Below are 19,308 nucleotides of genomic sequence, written 5' to 3'. Positions count from 1 at the left end.
TAATTGATTACTGTAATCAAAATTGTAATCATGATTACAGCTGTAATCAAAATTTTTTGAAAGTTGTAATCACGATTACAAGTAATTGATTACTTGTAATCGTGATTACAAGTAATTGATTACATAGCTGTAATTATCTGTAATCAATTACAGTTGTAATCGATTACTGTAATCAACGGCCAACTCTGGTTAATACTACTTATGTAAGGGGTTAGATGAAATTTATCCCCTAACATCGAAGCGTGTCTCCATAACACTACTTTTCTACAAATATGATTACAATGAAATCATATCATTCGAATTTTAACTGATTTATTCCATCAAACCACAATTATACACAGCTTTCTATAAGGTTTTTAATTTCTTTTTATGCCGTGAATTACATAAAATAAAGTACACAATATGTTGTTATAAGCAGAATCCTCTTGAGCAGGGAATCCAACTAACCGTTTGTTGATATTCTTTTTGATGATATCTCTAACAAAATAATAACATTTATTGCACGCATAACACACCATGAGGTTTGCGGAAGCTCCGTAGGCGCAGTTGGTTAAGACGTTGCTTACACCGCTGGTTGGAGAGCTGGGGTTAGTAAGTTCGATTATATGGATAATAAAACAACGGGCGCATGTAAGCTGCTAGATGAACATTAAATCTGTCGTGGATGAAAGTTCTCTCGTTCTTTATGTTATGAAAGGTAGGAGAAAGGGTACCAGATCAGGCTCTGTCCTCGTCGTTTCATTGGGACGAAAATTACGTTGTATTTCTACCATGGCCATTATAAATTAGAGACAGGAGAGATGGGCTAGGTACTTGGTTATAATTGGATGATGTGTATTTATACACGTATTTATTTACACGTATTTATTTACATGTATTTATTTACATGTATTTATACGTATTTATTTACACGTATTTATTTATTACACGTATTATTATGTGTATGATACACGTATTTATTTTATTTATTAGGGTTGGACGACACTTGCATAAATCTTCTGACATTTTAATCGTTTACGCTATCAGCCACCGGATGATTTTTAAGTATATTACCTCTCCGAATTTAGTTGTCCTTTACCCTACCAAATTCAATTGACGGAATGGACAACTAGTCAACTTTTCATTTTGTGATGTAGCTAAGTTAACTATTAACCAAGTTTATAGCTGGAACGTAAATATTTGCCTCACCCAGGCCTTATCTTTGCTCTGAATATAAACAAAGAGTCGGTTCTGAAGGATGCAAAGAGGTTTCTCCTTTCCTCAAACACACGCAAAGCAGAGCGCGTTACGTATAAGAACCGAGTGAACCATTTTCCAGGTTACAGAGATTACCTCAATATGAGGCAAATATTTACAATCAAAATTAAACAGTCAAGAGGCCACGCACTATTCCAGTTTTATATTTTATCAATTTTGCTCGACGCGTTGGGAAAACTTACAGTACACACACATAGTCTCAATTAGTTCCATATAACACCGATGTCAAGCATCACTGCCTGCTGTCAGTGTGCGGGTGGGTAACCACTTGGATTAATCTGCATAGGCATCGAGGGTGTGCGATATTGGTTATCGTTAAACTGTTCTATCGTAAAGTACTCGACATCACGTGCAGGTCGTCGGACTACCGAAGCGGGGGTGCCATCCCATCTGCAGAGGATCAAAATTGTGATGGCAGGTCTTCGGATCATCCTCAGGGAAGTTTCCCAGACCGTCGCCAATAGCCCATTGTGCAGCTCTAGTGCGACGTAAATTAACTACAACAACAACAAATTCCATATAAAGAAAATAATTGCAAAAAACTAAACAAGAATGAAAACTGAGATAAAGAATGTTCTCAATAAATCATAAAGCAATTTGTTTTTTGGTTCACCATTCTGGTTCTCATTCTCCCTCGATAGCGACTTAAAGTGCGTGAATTTTGTGCAGCGAGAATGGTCCTAAAATCTAGTAAGTTAGGCTAAAGAACTCGAAATAGGATTATTTTAAAATCATACTGAAACTTTTCTGCACACCAGCGTGGTTAAAATTCAAAACTAAGATGGGAACTTTCCCTTGTTTACATTTGTAAGATATTAAGTTTCCTAATTTAGACTTGTGTCTGAGATATTTTGGCATAATTAATTTTTTTAAGTACTGTCATGAAGTTTCAAAAAATAATTTTGTAGAAAAATTTGCTGGTAATCGAATATAATTGTGTTTAGGAAGCAAATTTCGATTTTCGAAAAAATGGATTTCGATTTAATATTAGATTATTTAGGTCACTTTGGGAAATTTCAGCTAAGTGTTATGTTACTCGCTTGTATGGCTCAGTTATTTGGTGGAATACAGATACATTCTAGCATTTTTCTGACTCCTATGGACAAAGTATCTTATGATAAAGTCAGGTAAGACGTTAGTCTTTTCAAACTCAACATTATTAAAAGTATTTTGTCTGCTTATGCAATACAACTGGATTAATGAGAGTGATACTATTTTGTTTGCAATAGTAGTTCCTCAAAATTTGAGAGCAACATAAAAAAAAAATGCATGCTAGAAACTAAATAAGCGGCAATATTTTAACTATGTTTTTATTGTTATTTAGAGTGATGTTTGTGAATAAAATCAATCTAATACACTTATTCAAATGAGCAATGCATGAAAAAGTGAACAATAAACATGCAGAAATGGACATTTTCTGCTGTCATTTTGTGTAAAGACGCTTAAGGAAAGTTCTTGTTTATTCCGCTTCAAAACATGGCCTTTTCTGTACCTACCATTATTTATGTTTTATTCAGATTGTTTTGCTCTATTCTTACATAGCATAAAGTATACTGTATCAATTCTTGGACTTATTCACATTCTTTAACAGCATTTTTTATCTTTATTAACAGTGTATATTTTTTAAATATTAAGTACTCGAAATATTTGAATTAAAATTTCCTTGAACATGCGGAGATACTCATTAAATTTATATAATAATTACATTAAATGAATAAACATATAAGGAACAACCATTATCTACAATATGCATTCACATTTTGAGAATAAATAATTTGATCAAATGTTTACGATGTATTTTAATCTTTGTATTGCAATGATGAACAAATTTTTTATCAAATAAAATATTAGCGAACAACCATAAGATTTAAAAATATTACGTAAAATTCATTTGTAGCAAATTGTAAAATATAAATTTAAACTCAAGTGTCATAACAATTTCATTAAACTAAGAAAATTTATTTTTCCATATTGTTTGAAACATATCAGGATATTTAAAAACCACATGAAAATCAATATTAATAGCTACCGAAAATTCAATCAAGACATTACATCGATTTACGATACTATCAACATAAATTTTGCATGTCAAAAAGTGATTTATCTAAATGCATGATTCAAATTTTACGTGTAAATTTCTGTAGAAAAGAAAACTATTTTTTTTTACTTTTCAAAAGAAAAATCTTTCTGCAAGAACTTTGTAATGTACTGTGAAAATATCGCCGTGTCGCTGCAATTCTGCCACGGAGCTCTGGGCATAATTTTTATTTTCAAAAATTGCAGATATTAAAAAATTATTAACTGATAAACAACTTGAAAGCTATTTATATAATTTAAACGGAAGATTATAGGAAAATAAACATTTAAAGTTGCATTAAAATATATATATACAAATGTATGTTTAAGGGCCATTCCATGGTCACGTGTGGGACATTTACACAATCATTTTGCAGATAAATTCTAATATAATAAATCTTTTTAATTTTTTTTAAGAAATTTGATGCAATTTTTATAACTTGTACATATATACGTATTTTTAAAACTATTATGTTTTTAAAAAGTATGAAAATAGACTATTTACCCTTATTTATGCAAATGTCACGTCTGGGACGGAACTGAAATGAAAAAAATCTATTTCTTGAAATAAAAGGAGGATTTCAGTTAATTGAAGCAAATTATTGCATTAATGTATTTTTTTTATATAAAAAGTATACTTTTATTAAAAACATATACTATAAAAGTACTCACATGATAAAGACATAGCAAAATCTACTTGCATTATTCTCGTTTTTTGATTAGGATTTGATTATACTCTTGTCTTTTTCAAACTCTGCATGTTGGATTCTTTTGATGTGCTCATGCTTCATCATAGTTAGAAGATCATCCATAAATTTTTCATGCAGTGCTCCAATGCAGGTTTCTGTTGTTGCAAGCTGGATTTTATTATTACTTTTCTTCCATTCTTTCCAAATCACAGTTTCGGCTGAAATGGAAGGTTTGGACAATAGTTGACCATTTTGACATATGGCACATTCATTTTTCCAGCATTTAGAATCCAGGATTATATTGCATAGGCAGTTTTCCCAAAATGTATTATAATTAGAGTACTCATATCTTAAGGATTTTAGTTTCAGTGTAAAATTTTCATGAATTTTACATGTGCATTGTTCTGATGATGTATTTTTCATAAGAAGGACATTTTTTGGTCTTAAAAGCTTCTCTTTGGTCTTAAAAGCTTCTCTAAGCTAACACAGATGCTATCTTTCATTCCTGGGCAGGTGTATATAATGTCAGGTCTAAGGAAAAAATTTATAACTTTAGAAGAATAATCTATACTGCTTTGTTTTGATTTTTCCATCTCTTTCTTGGTGATTTACGCAGTGCTTTCATTGTTTTTATTACAGCTTTGCTAAAAGTGCGCGGAGAGTTGTAAACTGATGAAGTAGCATCTAAAGCAACGCCATTGTTTTTTTTTTGTTTGTTTTTTTTACCTTCTTAGCTCGCTGAATCTGTTTCCTGTCACGGTCATGTTTTCGAAATTCCAGTTTTTCAATTTCATTCATTTGTTTCTTCTTCTGAAGCCTTAAATTGTGAAATCTTTCGTTTTATTCAGCTTGGAAATTTTGATTTTCTACTTTCTTCCGTTCCCTCACCTTTTTCATCCTTTTTGCACTTTCTTTAAATGCGATTCATTCAATATTAATCTGCAGTGTAATAAACAATTTGAGTTACACAAAATAATCTAGTATGAAAATTTAATAAGTCACTCCTATATATTTGAGAAAACTTTTTTAAGTGATATTTGGAATTAAGTTAGGCAATCAAAAAAATTCTTTGTGTTATTTTTATTCAATATTATACACTTTTATCTAATATTCATCCATTCTAATGCTTTTAAGTATAACTAGGTAATTATTTGCTAAAGGTTAATTAACAATCTAATTTGAGTTGCACAGAATATGAATCTATAAACAATTAAAAGTGATATTGTGCATTAAATTCAATGTTTGAAAGATCTATAAATATCAGTTATTGTTAAATATTATTCCGTTTTGTCTAATATTTATCATTTTAAATTAGACAAAAAAAAAAAGTTCACCATCCTTGAATGATTTATTAAATCTTCTCATTCATGAAGTCATGTGTGGGACAAAAAATAATCTCAAAAATTTTTCATTCTGGTGAAACCTACATTAATTCAATAGATTATTCAAAGAAGAATGATTAATTTATGTGTAAAAATAAAAGATGTAAACATAATAATTCATTGAGTTTCTATTAAACTCAGGATATCCGCACACCTGGAATGTCATGAATTTCAGTATTGAAAAAATTTGTCATGAAATGTCATGATTTTAACTTTTTTTTTTTTTTTAAGTCATGGATTTAGGTCTCCGAAAAATCTAATTTTTAAAGTGGAATTTACCCCCCACCCCAAAAACAATTTCATGGTGTTTTGAATATCTGAATTTGTAACAAAATCCTCACTCACAGTCATATTTTATTAAAATATAAAATGTTTCTATCCTGTTCTTTAAAAATTATGGTGTTCTTTCAAAAAAATGAAAGAAAAAAATTTATTTCTGGAGCGAATTATCTTTTAAACTTCTGTGATTTCAGAATTATTATTATTATTTACTTTTTTTATTTTATCAATTTAACATTCTAGCTGAATCAAGCCAGTCATTGGCAATTTTTTTTTAATTCCGAAATGAGAACTGAAAAATCAGGAGTATTTCTTTCCTTTCTGATGAACAAGAAAAGTAGGTATATTTAGAATATAATTCTGCAGAAAAAAAGAAAAAAAATATTTGCTTTTGTACTTTTTTACATCTATTTTATTGCTTCACCTTTTTTTTACGCTGCATTTTAAATTTAGAATCTATTAATATGAAGATGAAAAGTATAACAGTTTTGCTTGTACCTATCATTTCAATTAATGTTATTATAATGCTTTTTTAAATTTATTGTTGTGTTTTTGTTGGAGAAAATAGTAACTTCGTTAAGTCATGAAAAATTCTTGGAAGTAGTCATGGAAAGTCATGAATTTGAAAATCTAGGTAAAATGCAGCAGATACCCTGTAAATAAAAAACTTCTTTTCTTGCAAGTGCTTAATTTTCCCTTGTTTCGAAATGAGATTTTTCCTTTACCATGTTGATTTTCGCTGTGAATTATGCAAAAAGACGCAGTTCACATTGTTCTATTCAATATTTTCACAATTCATTCAACCCCAATCTATTTCGGTGTATTGTCAGTCCGTAGCGTATGAAAATGCCATTCGTTTTACATGATTTTTGACAACTGTCAAAAACAATACCAAAAGTTTTTTTCTGACATGACGGTTAAAACAAGAAAAAACCGTCAATTGTCAAAAACTTTCCAACCCTTCCCAATTATATTTTTTTTAAGTGCTTAAAAATATTTTTTGAGTGCTTAAAGGTGCTTATTTTTTGTTGAATAATTTGGCTACGCACCCTGTTCTCTTAATCAGAAACTTGGTGACAAAAAAAATTCTCGAGCATCTGAAATAAAAAAAATTTTCTTCTTTTTCGCTCAGGCCATATTCAATTCAGAGAATTTAAATAAAACACGATATTCATTACCTTCTTTATACGTTTTAAAATTTACAAATGTAAATAATTTCGTCCAAAATTAATGGTTTCAAAAAGTTAAATCGGAGAATTACTTCGAGAAAATTTCTGATACGCACATGCTAAATTAAATTCACAAAAAAAAAAACGAAACAAAAAAGGGCGACATACACGATTATTTTTATATTTGAATAAATATTTTCTTGGATGCAAAACTTGAGAAATAAATTTTTTTGCATCGTTGGTATGTTAAATCTCACAGAAACGAAGAAATTAAGTTTTTTTTTTTTTTTAACGAAGAAGTATTTTAAACCCGTATAGATTTTTACGAAAATTGTCCGCAGAAAATTGACAATTAATATACAGTACAAAACCCGTTATCCGGAAATCAGAAAACCGGAACGAAATTCGATTAGTTTTCCCGCCATTTTAAAAAAAAAAAAAAAAAAAATTTTTCCTCATAAGATTTTAGGATTTTTCGTTCTTTTTTGAAAGATGTTTACCTTACCATCATTTTGGAAATAATCATTAGTGTATTGCTTCATCGTTTTTTCTTCTTTTTAAGATTATTNAAAAAAAAATTTTTTTTTTCTCCAGGGTTTAACAATAAAAAAACGGCTTTTTGTAGCGATTCAGAAAACCGGAAAAATCAGTTATCCGGAATATCGATGGTCCCGATCGTTCCGGATAATCGGTTCCCTACTGTATTTTAGTTCTCGGGCCACAAAAAAAAGGCTTCGCAGGCAGCCAGTTGGTAACCACTAGTCTATATTGCTTAATCAAGAGAGAGAATTCAAATGATTCTTATACGTAATTATAAAATTCGTTTATCCTGAGATAATGCCATGCAAAAAATAGTGATTTATTATTTTATTAAATAATAGTCGAAAACATTTTGAGTTGTTAAGTGTACAAATTTTTACATCATTTTAGAGAATGTGATTTTACATGGTAAAATACAAAACGTGAACAAATTGGTCGAATAGTTTCTGAGAAATCAAAATTTACACATGCTTCTCTTTTAAAATTTGATAACTCAGAAACTATTCAATCTTTTTCGTTTCAAATTTTGAATTGAGCCAATGATATACAAATTTATATACCTCTTAATTCAATTTTTTTTTCGACCATGAAAATAATAATTTTTATGTATATGTTTGTATGGAATTGTCTTTGGATAAATGAATATTATAATTGATAGAAATCCATATCTGTCCAGGGGGAAGAGTATATTTATTCAGAGAAAGTACATTTCTGAGTCTTTTGTAACTTTAATATCTCCACTAATTAATTAGTATATTTAAGGACACCCCTTTAAACTTAAACCATTAATATTGAATCCGTCTTTTTTTTTTGTACCACACATAATGGTACACATTTGTACCAACACAACAATAAAAACATTTACTTTTTCCTTTACAGGGGTCTGTCCAGACATTTTGTAAAAGGTCCGTTTTTGTAAAATTGTGAAAAAATTACTCGTAATTTGTGAATATAAAATAAACGTTAAGTCACATTCTTTCAACCAGGGTCCGCTTTTGTGAATTTGTGCAAATAGGGTCCGTTATTGCAAAAAAACTTTTTCAAGGAGTTTTTAAATTGTAAAATAGATACAAGATTATGCTGAACACTGTAGAATTATAATTAAAAAAATTAAATTTTCAAAAATAAACAGCAATTGCAGTTACTACATTAGCGATGCAATATACAAATATTTGGTATTTAGCCTATACTGCTGTACGCTTAATATAATAGAAGTGTCTGCCGAAGACAAAATTTAGTTCGATTACATATTTCTTTCCCCACCCCCTTCCTGGGAAGAATTTATTCGATTAACAAAACAATAATGAAGATAAACAAATTTGTGAAGGGTCCGATTAAACGATAAATTACTTCGTTAAGGGTCCGTTTTTAAGTTAAAATATTTTGTGAATGGTCCGTTAATGGACCCAAATTTTTTCTAAACAGACCCCTGCTTTATGTGACTGACATAATAAAAATAGTGAATTCAATTATGATAATTCAATTCATTTGCCCTAACAAAATGATGCTATTTAAGTAGACATTAGTTTTATGAATAAAATTTATTGTTTAAAGCTGATTAATTTCCCTTGTTAATTATATTTTAGTTATAACTAGCAAAATTTTCGGAGTGAATCCGCAACACTATCTTCATGAATCCAAATTTGTATGCGACCTCAACCAATACCTTCTAGAGGTATTGCCTCAACGCAGTCTGATTATTATTGTAAAAATTGAGCTTTATTCCGACATACGTGTAGCAAAATTTTCAAATGTGAGGTTCTTCAAACATTACGTTGTTTAAATTGAAGTTGAATTTTATACTTGACTCATTGATCTTTGCGGTGTTTCCTCAGTTCAGTTCTTTTTTTTTTTAAATAAAAAATGTTTTTAAAAGGAGGCTCGGCAATTTCTCCATTTTTTAATATGCCTTTTCGAAAGAAAACTTATACAAAGTGCGTAACGTTTTTAAAAAGTGCTTAAATGTGATTTACGTTTTTTAAAAGCCCTTAAAGGTGCTTTTTTTGTTCATGGTTTGTAAAAAGTATTTAATTTTCTATCTTTTATAAAGAACTTTTTTCTTTGCCGTGACGATTGTCGTTCTAAATTACAAAAAATGCACGATTTTCACAATTTTCTCTGCAATATTTTTCAATAACTAGTTATTTTATCATGATTATTTAAAGTTTTCGAAAATTGTTTTGGAATTTTATTGATTCTTCGCTTTTAAGTTAAGAACTTTAAATGATAGAAAAAAATAATTTCTATTACTGCACAGATCCTAATTATGATTTTTTTTTTTAAAGTGATTAAAAATATTTTTTTAGTGCTTAAAAAGTACTTAAAAGGTGTTCATTAATTTTTTTTAAAGAAATCTGGCTACGCACCTTTTTATATGACAAATGATCTTAGCAAATAACTTCTTTACTTAATTACTTTAATTACGTATACCTAGTAATATGTAATGTTTTTATGAGTGTTATTTAAGTTTTAATGCAGGTGTTACAACTATCTGCAGCGACCCCTGCCGTGCTAGGAGATTTCTGCTACTGGTGTAATGTGTATATAGTTGTATAAACGTTATTTATTTCTAAAATAAAAATTTTAGGTAGCAAAAAAACATGTAATAATGTTTAAAAAAAAATTTTAATTGATATGTTGCCGGCAAAGTATGAAATCCGGCATTAAATATAATGCGTAAAACTAGCTGGCAAAGTATGAAATGATTTATATTTCTCACATTGCCTAGGCATTATATATAATGCCGGATGCTATTTAGGCAAAGTAAGAATTAAACGTCCTGGTGAGGTTATTATGTAAATGATGTGCATGTTACTGTGAATGACCGAAATCGGTGGTTTTTGACTTTCACCGGTGAATGTTGACAATTACATAGTCGCTTTGGTGAATGTCCGAAATATTTATTACATCCGATTTGATATTAATTTATTCTCGGATATAATTACATTTATTCGATATTTTAATACTTACTGACGATGGATTAGAAAAACATCAGTGTTTGGAGTATCGGGCAAATATATACCAGGCAGTGATACTTGACCTTAAAAAACCATTGCCCGGTATACCCTACACTAATGTTTTTGCGTACTTTTTTTATTTCTAGAATAAAATTAGGTTACAAAAAACATAGTTATGTTTAAATAATTCTTTTTTAAAATTCAATTTGCAAATATTTGTTTAAAAAATTTTATTTTCGGGGAATTTTTTATCTTATTATTTTATATTTATTGTATACTTACTACATATACAACGCTTTTATGAATGTTATTAATTTTTAATGCTTACTTTTCTTTTATTTTTAGAATAAATAGTTTAGGTTACAGAAAATATGTAATGATATTTAAACAATTTGTTTTTAAAATTCAATATGCAGATTATTTGATTTTAAAAAAATCTTACTTACGAGAATTTTTTTCTTATTATATATTAATTATGCGTATAGATAATTACATATAATGTTGTTTCTGAATGTTATTGAAGTTTAATTAATTACTTTTTTATTTATGGAATAAATATTTTTGTTTTCAAAAAATATTTAATAATGATTAAATTATTTATAATAAGAAAAATTCAATTCTATCTTCAAATATTTGATTTAAAAAATTGTATTTACAGGAAAAAATTTTCTTTGTATTCTGTATAATTTTTTTTTCATATTATGTATTATTCTATATTTATTATATTATATTTATTAATCTATATTATTATTATCTATATTTATTAATATTATTCTATATTTTTTTATTAAGTTTTTAAGTTTTAATGCCTTTTTATTTTATTTTTTAGTGTAAGCATTAGGGTTTAAATAAATAATAACTAATAATGGTTAAATAATTTGTTTTTCAAATTTAATGTGCAATTATTTGATGTAAAAAGATAGTATTTAGAAAAAAAAATTCTTAATTGTGTGCATTAATTATAGACAAAATACCAGTTTTTTTTTTTTTTTTTTTTTTTTTTTTTTTTTNTAAATTGAGAATTTAAGAGTTTTGTTTTTTTTTTATTATTATTATTATTATTTGTAATTTTTAGAAATTTTATTTAAGTTTGAAGGCATACTTTTTTTAATTTGTAGAATAAAGTAGATAACTACAAAAAATAATTAATAATGTTTAAGTAATTTGTTATGAAAATTCAATGTACAAATATGTGATGAATAAAAAAATCGTATTTACGAAAAAAAAACTTTTTTTCCCTTTAATTATAACTTATTACTTTAAAAAAAGAGAAGGAGGGGGGGAAGAGAGCCGTTTTTTCTTTTTTGTTGTGATGCAATTTGAAAAATAAAGTTAAGATTTTGTAACTGAATACTTCTAACTAAATCAAGGAATTATTTGCCGAAAATGAAATTGAAAATCAAGTGACAAAATTAATTAAGAAAAATGACTGTATTCCATCCGTAGCGAAAATAAGTGGAATGAGATATTCCACGTATTCATCTTTTGTAGATCTTGAAAGCGAATATGCTGTCGCCATCTGTCGCATTAAATACGCGTATTTTAATATTTGCTTTTAATATTTACAATTAGTTCCGCGATTTAGTGTATCTGTTTATTATTGTACCTATGGTAACTTGATATATCGTTTGTCATTTGTTTTGTTTACAAAAAGTTAAGAATCTTTTGATGGACTTCGAGGATCAACAACATTAAATCCATGATGGTTGTTAACGTAAAACACTTATATTTACTCATCTATATACGCAAAAATCTTAAGACCTTACGTGACAATGGATTAAAGTGTGTGTTTTATACGTGTCACTTTACCTGACACAGAAACTTTCTATAGAAAATTTCCTTTTTATCTACATTATCATTTAGTTAGGTATCTTTGTTTTCTACTGATAAAATTTCCAATTGATTGCATTTTCTAATCAGATTTATTTTTTATTTTATTTTTTCAAATCCCTCACCATTTAAGAATTAAAATTTTTAAAATGAAGGCAAAATCCCTTGATATTAACAAATGTCTGGATTACCTTGGAGACTTTGGACATTATCAGCTTTTTGTATTTTCATTAGTATGCGTTGTCCAAACATTAGTCGGTATACATATGTTGGCTAATGTTTTTTTAATAGCAGTGCCGAAGCATAGGTAAGCGAAGTGTTTACATATTAGCTATATATTATTTCTATATTAACTTTCTTTATCAGATTTTTACTCTTTTAATTTTATTTATTTAAGGTTAAATGTTTTTACTATTGCTTAGCTGTTACTCGCATGATCTTTTACATATTTTTTGTAAAATAACGTTGAATATTTTCGACGTATTAGTTTTGAAAGAAAAAAAAATAATATCAATTATAAACAGTATTAAGAGCAATGATCTTCCATAAATATTTGTTAAGTGTTGTACTATAAGTCTAATAAGTATCTTAGCTGTTACTTATATCGCTTAAGATTTATGATCTTTTACATATTTTTTTGTAAAATAACGTTGAATATTTTCGACGTAATAAAAAAAAATAATAATATCAGTTTTATACGACGTTTTGAAAATAAAATAATAATATCAGTTATTAAGAGCACTGGTCTTCCATAAATATTTATTAACTGTTAAGTGTTGCTACTATAAATCTTTCTTATCGGTGACACTTATGCACTTACTTTAAAATGATAAACAAAATAAAAAGATAAGTGCAGTTTCCTTATCTGTGGTGGGCGCGTCTGTTCAAGGTCAACAAGTGGTTTCGTTTCTTCTTTTTAGTTGTCACTTTTTCTTGTTTTCAAATTTAATAAAATATTATGCGTTGTAATGAAGTTACCATGTCGTAGATGTTTTTTAAAATAAATATATTTCGGTTCCGATTTTAAAAAATTTAATTAAGCTTTTTGTTTCAAAATTTATCGACCTGTATATATATATATATATATATATATACAGGGTGCGTATCGTTTTTAAAAAGTGCTTAATTTTTTCCTTTTTAAAAAGGAGATTTATTTTTCCTTTACTATGTTGATTTTCGTTTCGAATTATGCAAAAAGACACAGTTCACATTGTTCTATTCCACTTTTTCACAATTTATTCAACCCCAATCTATTTCTGCGTATCGTCAGTCCGTAGCGTATGAAAACGCCATTCGTTTTACATGATTCAAAATTTCATGATTTTTGACAAATTGTCAAAAACTTTCCAACCCTGCCCAATTAATGATATCTTTTTAATGTGCTTAAAAATATTTTTTGAGTGCTTAAAAGGTGCTTATTTTTTTGTTGAATAATTTGGCTACGCACCCTGATCTCTATATACACTGGTTATCATAAATTAAGGAAAATTCACAAAAATCGCGATAACTCAAGAAATTACACATGGAATTTTATGAAACTTACCCACAATATACAACACATAGTAAGGTATTAAACAACATAAAAAGAAATTATCAGACATTAATAGTAGTATAGAAATTAGCACATGTATAAAATAAACAAATTGGAAGTATCGGTTTGCAATAGAAAAAGTACCTTTAATATGGAATATGATTGCCTCTAGAAGCAATACAGCACAAACAGCGATGTGTGATGCTTTCAATTATGCGGTCTATCAGTTCAATAGGAAGTGAGAGCCATTGCTCTTGTAAAGCAGTTGCAAGCGTGGCAAGGGTCTGAGGGGGCGGATTGATGGCAGATACACGCCTCCCTAGAGCATCCCAAACGTGCTCGATAGGATTCAAGTCCGGGGATCGAGCTGGCCACTCCATGCGAGTAATTGTTTCCTGTTGAAGATAATCATCAACAATGCGAGCTCTGTGTGGTCTTGCATTATCGTCCTGTAACAGGAAGCAATCACCAATTGCCCCGGCATATGGGCGCACATAAGCATCAAGGATGTTGTCTCGATAAACCTGAGCATTCACGGTTCCCCTTGGAAAGACATGGAGGTATGTGCGCCCTCCTAAGGATATGCCTCCCCAAACACAGACACTGCCTCTTCCGTATGCATCTCTTTCACGGATGTTTGATGGATGATAACGGGTCCCAGGTTCTCTCCATATCAAATAACGTCTACTGTCACTTTCTAGACTAAACCTGGACTCATCCGTAAAGAGAACAGGCCTCCATTGATCTGACGTCCAGTGGACATGTTGTCGGGCCCACTGCAAACGGTCTCTCCTATGGCGTGATGTGAGCGGCACGCAAATGGCTGGTCGTCTCGCATACAGACCACCTTCGTGGAGCCTTCTGCGCACAGTTGACGTTGACACCAACCTTCCGGTGGCTGCAGCAAGAGAGGATCTAAGATGTGTCGGAGTAGCGGTTCTATTCCTGCGTGCACTTAATGTCAAATATCGGTCATCGGCACTGGTCGTAACAGTTGGCCGTCCTTGACTGAACCTCCTAGATGCCGAATCTGTGGTTTGAAATTGCCTCCAAAGTCTATGAACCACAGATGGACTCACATTTAGCCATCTGGCCACTTCTGATTGACTCTGCCCTGCCTCTAGTCTCCCGATGGCTCTCCATCGTAGTTCTTCAGGCAAATGATGCCTAGAGGTCATTATTACGAATTGGCTATCTCAGATTTTCAATGTCGCAATCACAGTAAAATTTGTGTGCTTTCTCTCAAACTTGGACTTTTATGCTCCAGGCAGATGACGTAAGCCGAGTGCAGCGCCACTAATTTGCATATTGCAATTTTACTCAGCTACTCTTAGTGGACAACATATGCAAATTTTGCACGGTTTGGCTTACTTTTGAAAGAGTTATCGCTATTTTTGTGATTTTTCCTTAATTTATGATAACCAGTGTATATATTGTCAAAATATGAAAATACAGAAGTGCAAATATAATTTAACTAAACTGATAAAATAAATATGGTAATAATTTCATTTCAAAAATATACTTAAAAAATTTTTCATGTTTAAATATCCATAATTTTTTTTTTTTTTGTTTTTTTTTGTTTTTTTTAAGAAGTTCATTAACTAAAATTCATTTATATTAAATCAAATCATAACTTTTCATAAATAAATTTATTTGATTTAACTAAATTGCTGGAATAAATATTTCATAACATTATTTTGTCATACCTCACCTTTGTTTTACAGCTCTAATTTCTACTTTTATTTTTGTTCTAAATACATTCCTTACTTTTTAACTTAATTTTTTCTACTTAAGTTATTTAAGAAGTGAATTATGAAAAGCTTTTGTCCATTTTCTAAAACTTATTAATTCCTAATTTTTTTTAAGGAAAGTAAATATGAATCAAGTTAACTGATTTTATATTAATAATTCTTTAACTGATATTTGTTTTTATTTAAAAATGCCTTAAAAAGTTTAGAAATGCCTTAAAAAGTTATTTTCTTTTAAAAAAAAAAGAATATTGAATATTTATATTGTCTTGAATGAAAATAAATAGTTTGATTTAATTTTTTATTTGAATTTATTCAAAAAAAAAAAATTATTAAACATAACTTGAAAAATAAAATTTAGAAGTGAACCAATCTTAAATTTTTTTTACTTTTTAATTTCTTTATTGTTTTCTTTTCGCATTTGAAGAAATAGCTAATTATTTATTAATAGTTGAGAAAAATAATTATAAATAATCGAGGAATTTTGAAAAATAATTCTAATTAACTCCTAAATTCTGTTCATTTTAGTACAGAGTGCATTTTATTACATTTTACTACCAAGAGGGAACTAAAACTTCCTTGTTGTTCTCCCAACCAGGGATGTAAAATCGACAATAGTGTCAATTTTACAATATAGGTTAGGAGAACTACTGAAATAAACACTAAATTGTTCAAACTCCTTTTAGATTTTCTCAAAAATAAGTTTTTAAACGAAATATGTTGACTTGTTCCAAATTAAGCATTTTTCTCAAATTAAATATATATATATATCGATATAGGTTTGCACTGTTTATTTTATTAAATATTAATGTTATAAAAAAGTTATTTTTCACTCAGCCAAGAAAAAGTATTTTTTATTTAACATAAAAAGCAATGAAGTTATTAGACTGAGTAAAATAATTACTCTGAAGTTATGAAACTGTTCTTTCAAAATTTCTGATTAATAATTCCTTCATAACATCGAAGCATATTACTGCTTTGATCATCACTCTATAAATATCTATGTAATGTTCTTAAAACCTACATTTATTTTTCATTATAATTCATATTAAGAATTTTTATATGAGAATCAAGTTCATGCAAATGCATTTTTTATTTTTGGAATTTTATTTTTTATAATTTAAGTAATGTCTTTTATTATTATTAATTTAATTATAATTTTCAATTATTAAATTATTTCAAAGGTTAGATATTTAATACATATATATATATATCAGGGTGGGTAGAGTTTTTAAAAAGTGCTTAGTTTTGATTTACGTTTTCTAAAAGCCCTTAAAGATCCTTTTTTTATTCAGGGTTTGTAAAAAGTGCTTAATTTTCTATCTTTTAAAAAGACAGTTTTTTCTTTGGCATGTCGATTGTCATTATTATTTTTTTTTTTTTGAAAAGTGATTAAAAATATTTTTTTAGTGCTTGAAAAGTACTTAAAAGGTACTTCTTTTTGTTGAAAAATCTAGCTACTCACCCTTTATTTTATATTGTCTTAATTTATATTGTCATAACCACTTTTAGAAAAAAATTGAAAATAAACTTTTTAGAGAAAAATTGTAAATTGACTTATTCTTTATTATGTCTTTTTTTAAATATATATCAATATTATTCTTACTTCATAAGTGTTACTTACATATTTTATTAAGGAAGTTGATAGTTTTGTTATGTATTAATAAAAAACTGAATTATTCATCTCTGGTTTAATGTATCAATATTCTAATTTTCTTTATAATATTTCCTTCAACCCTAACTGTGATTACTATATTAAATCGAATTTAATTACATATTTCTTAAATTTTTCACATTATTCTTTGCATTATTTTCTTTAAAAATTTATTTATATTGTCTTTTTAGATGTTACATACCAAACTGTGATAACATTACTAATTATCACAGTTTGGTATGTAACATCTTTACATACCTGTGATAATTACAATTATCACAGTTTTCTTTATAATATTTCCTTCAACCCTAACTGTGATTACTATATTAAATCGAATTTAATTACATATTTCTTAAATTTTTCACATTATTCTTTGCATTATTTTCTTTAAAAATGTATTTATATTGTCTTTTTAGATGTTACATACCAAACTGTGATAACATTACTACACAATTCAATGAGAATTTTGTTAAATTTGCTATTCCTAACGTAACGGATGAATTTGGTACAACACCAAATCCATGTGAGCGATATGAAATAGTCCAAGGGCACAATTATTGTGGGCCTCAAGCATTTAATAGAAAGAAAACTATATTGTGTTCAAGGTTTGTGTGGGACCATACTGAGTATGAAAGCACCGCTGCGTCAGAAGTACGTTAGAATGCCATGTCATTTTAATTATTAATTTTTATATTAATTTTTAAAAAACTAAGTTGTAATTCAGTGATGATTCTTTATTTCAGTTTGATATTGTGTGTAAAAAAAGCTGGAATGGTGCTGCATCCAGTTCTATATTTATGGCTGGAGTTTTATTTGGATCAGCTGGGTTTGGTATGATAGCTGATAAGTGAGTATGTGATAAGTTTTCAATATGTTTTTCATCAACTTAGAAGTGCCAACTATTATGAATTTTTGCGTCATTATTACGGTTTTGTAGTCAAGGTCACGGTTAAATATTGAAAATGAAGAATTTTCATAATCTGTTAATAATTAATTTATTTAATTTTCCAAGAATTATGAAATTCGTTTGCAGCGAATATTCAAAAAAAGAAAGAAAGTACAAATCTCATAGATTTTGTGAGATATTTTTTAGTAATATATTGCAATTTAATATAATATAATTCATTGTATGCATTTTGTATCACTTAATGTTGAAACAATTAACTCTATTTTTTTTATTTTTTTTCCTTTTTGCAATAAGCAAGTTCTTAAAATATCTAAGAACAGTTTTATTGACTTTAAAAACATTCACTGCTTGAGATTTATTAAACTTTAATTTAAAACAAAAATCTTTTTTCTTTTTCAATCAGAAGTATTTGACTCTTAGCAGTGTTGTGTAAGGCATTAAGGAAATAGAAATTTAGTTTCATTCTTACACTTTTTAAACTTTTTATGCGAGAAAAAACTAAGTGTATTATAATTGTCTGAAATTCAACAATTCAATAAGTAAAAATTTCTCTTGGACTTACTATTAACTCATTTTGTATGTTTAATTTTTTTAATAATGCATAGCTTGCATGCTTAATTGACATATTGATTTAACAGAATTTTTCTTTTAAAGTTGTAACTTAGGCAATTTTTTTTTTAAATTTAATATTCAATTCTTAAATTTTAATTATATATCAAAACTGCGTTCCCTTAGCGGAAATTCTAAATGATAAAAAAAGTACTGTCATTAATAATAAATACTGTTCAAATAAATATTTCGAATCCTATATCTAATTTCACTGACATATAAATTATTTCTTTTAGGTTTGGCAGGAAGAATGTTATGATGGGTGCTGCTTTGATAATGTGTGTATCATCGATTGGAACAGCTTTTGCTCCGAGCTTTGGTCTGTTTTCTTTTCTTCGATTTATAACAGCTGCTGCTGTTAGCGGGTTATTCACAACTGGTTACATTTTAGGTAAAAGGCATTTATGTACTTGAATCAATGTTTTTTTTTTTTCACTTTGTTCCTATTAATGTTTATTTTGTTTCAAGTCTTAACATTCAAAAAGAAATAAAATTCTAGTAATGTTTCTCTTTGAAGATAAGATTTATCTAAATACAAGTATTTTACCATGTATTTCTTAAATTTAAATCGTAGTTGCTCTCACTTTTTTTTTGTGTAGTTGTTTAGTTATTTTCTTTATTTGGTCTTAGTAAATTATTATTGCTTTAAAATGAATGTTTTCATTTTTTATATATATATA

At 28.1% G+C, this 19,308-nt stretch overlaps 1 protein-coding gene across 2 annotated transcripts in view; it reads left to right on the top strand.

Moving 5' to 3' along the window:
- Nucleotides 1–2,003: 2,003 nt before the first annotated feature.
- The window catches only part of LOC107451686 (organic cation transporter protein), a 33,523-nt gene continuing 16,218 nt past the window's right edge, over nucleotides 2,004–19,308 (top strand). Inside the window, exons 1-4 of one of the 2 annotated variants that reach the window (XM_016067854.3) lie at nucleotides 2,004–2,384; nucleotides 17,529–17,763; nucleotides 17,856–17,959; nucleotides 18,865–19,019. In XM_016067854.3, the coding sequence (XP_015923340.1) occupies nucleotides 2,227–2,384; nucleotides 17,529–17,763; nucleotides 17,856–17,959; nucleotides 18,865–19,019 (652 nt within the window). In that variant the 5' untranslated portion in view covers nucleotides 2,004–2,226. Of the gene's footprint in view, nucleotides 2,385–11,691; nucleotides 12,487–17,528; nucleotides 17,764–17,855; nucleotides 17,960–18,864; nucleotides 19,020–19,308 lie in introns of those variants that run through there. The other variant, XM_071179442.1, reaches the window with a different exon arrangement.

This window comes from Parasteatoda tepidariorum, chromosome 4 (genome assembly GCF_043381705.1).
Source record: "Parasteatoda tepidariorum isolate YZ-2023 chromosome 4, CAS_Ptep_4.0, whole genome shotgun sequence".
NCBI lineage: Eukaryota > Metazoa > Arthropoda > Arachnida > Araneae > Theridiidae > Parasteatoda > Parasteatoda tepidariorum.
This window is presented reverse-complemented; position numbering and strand designations above follow the sequence as displayed.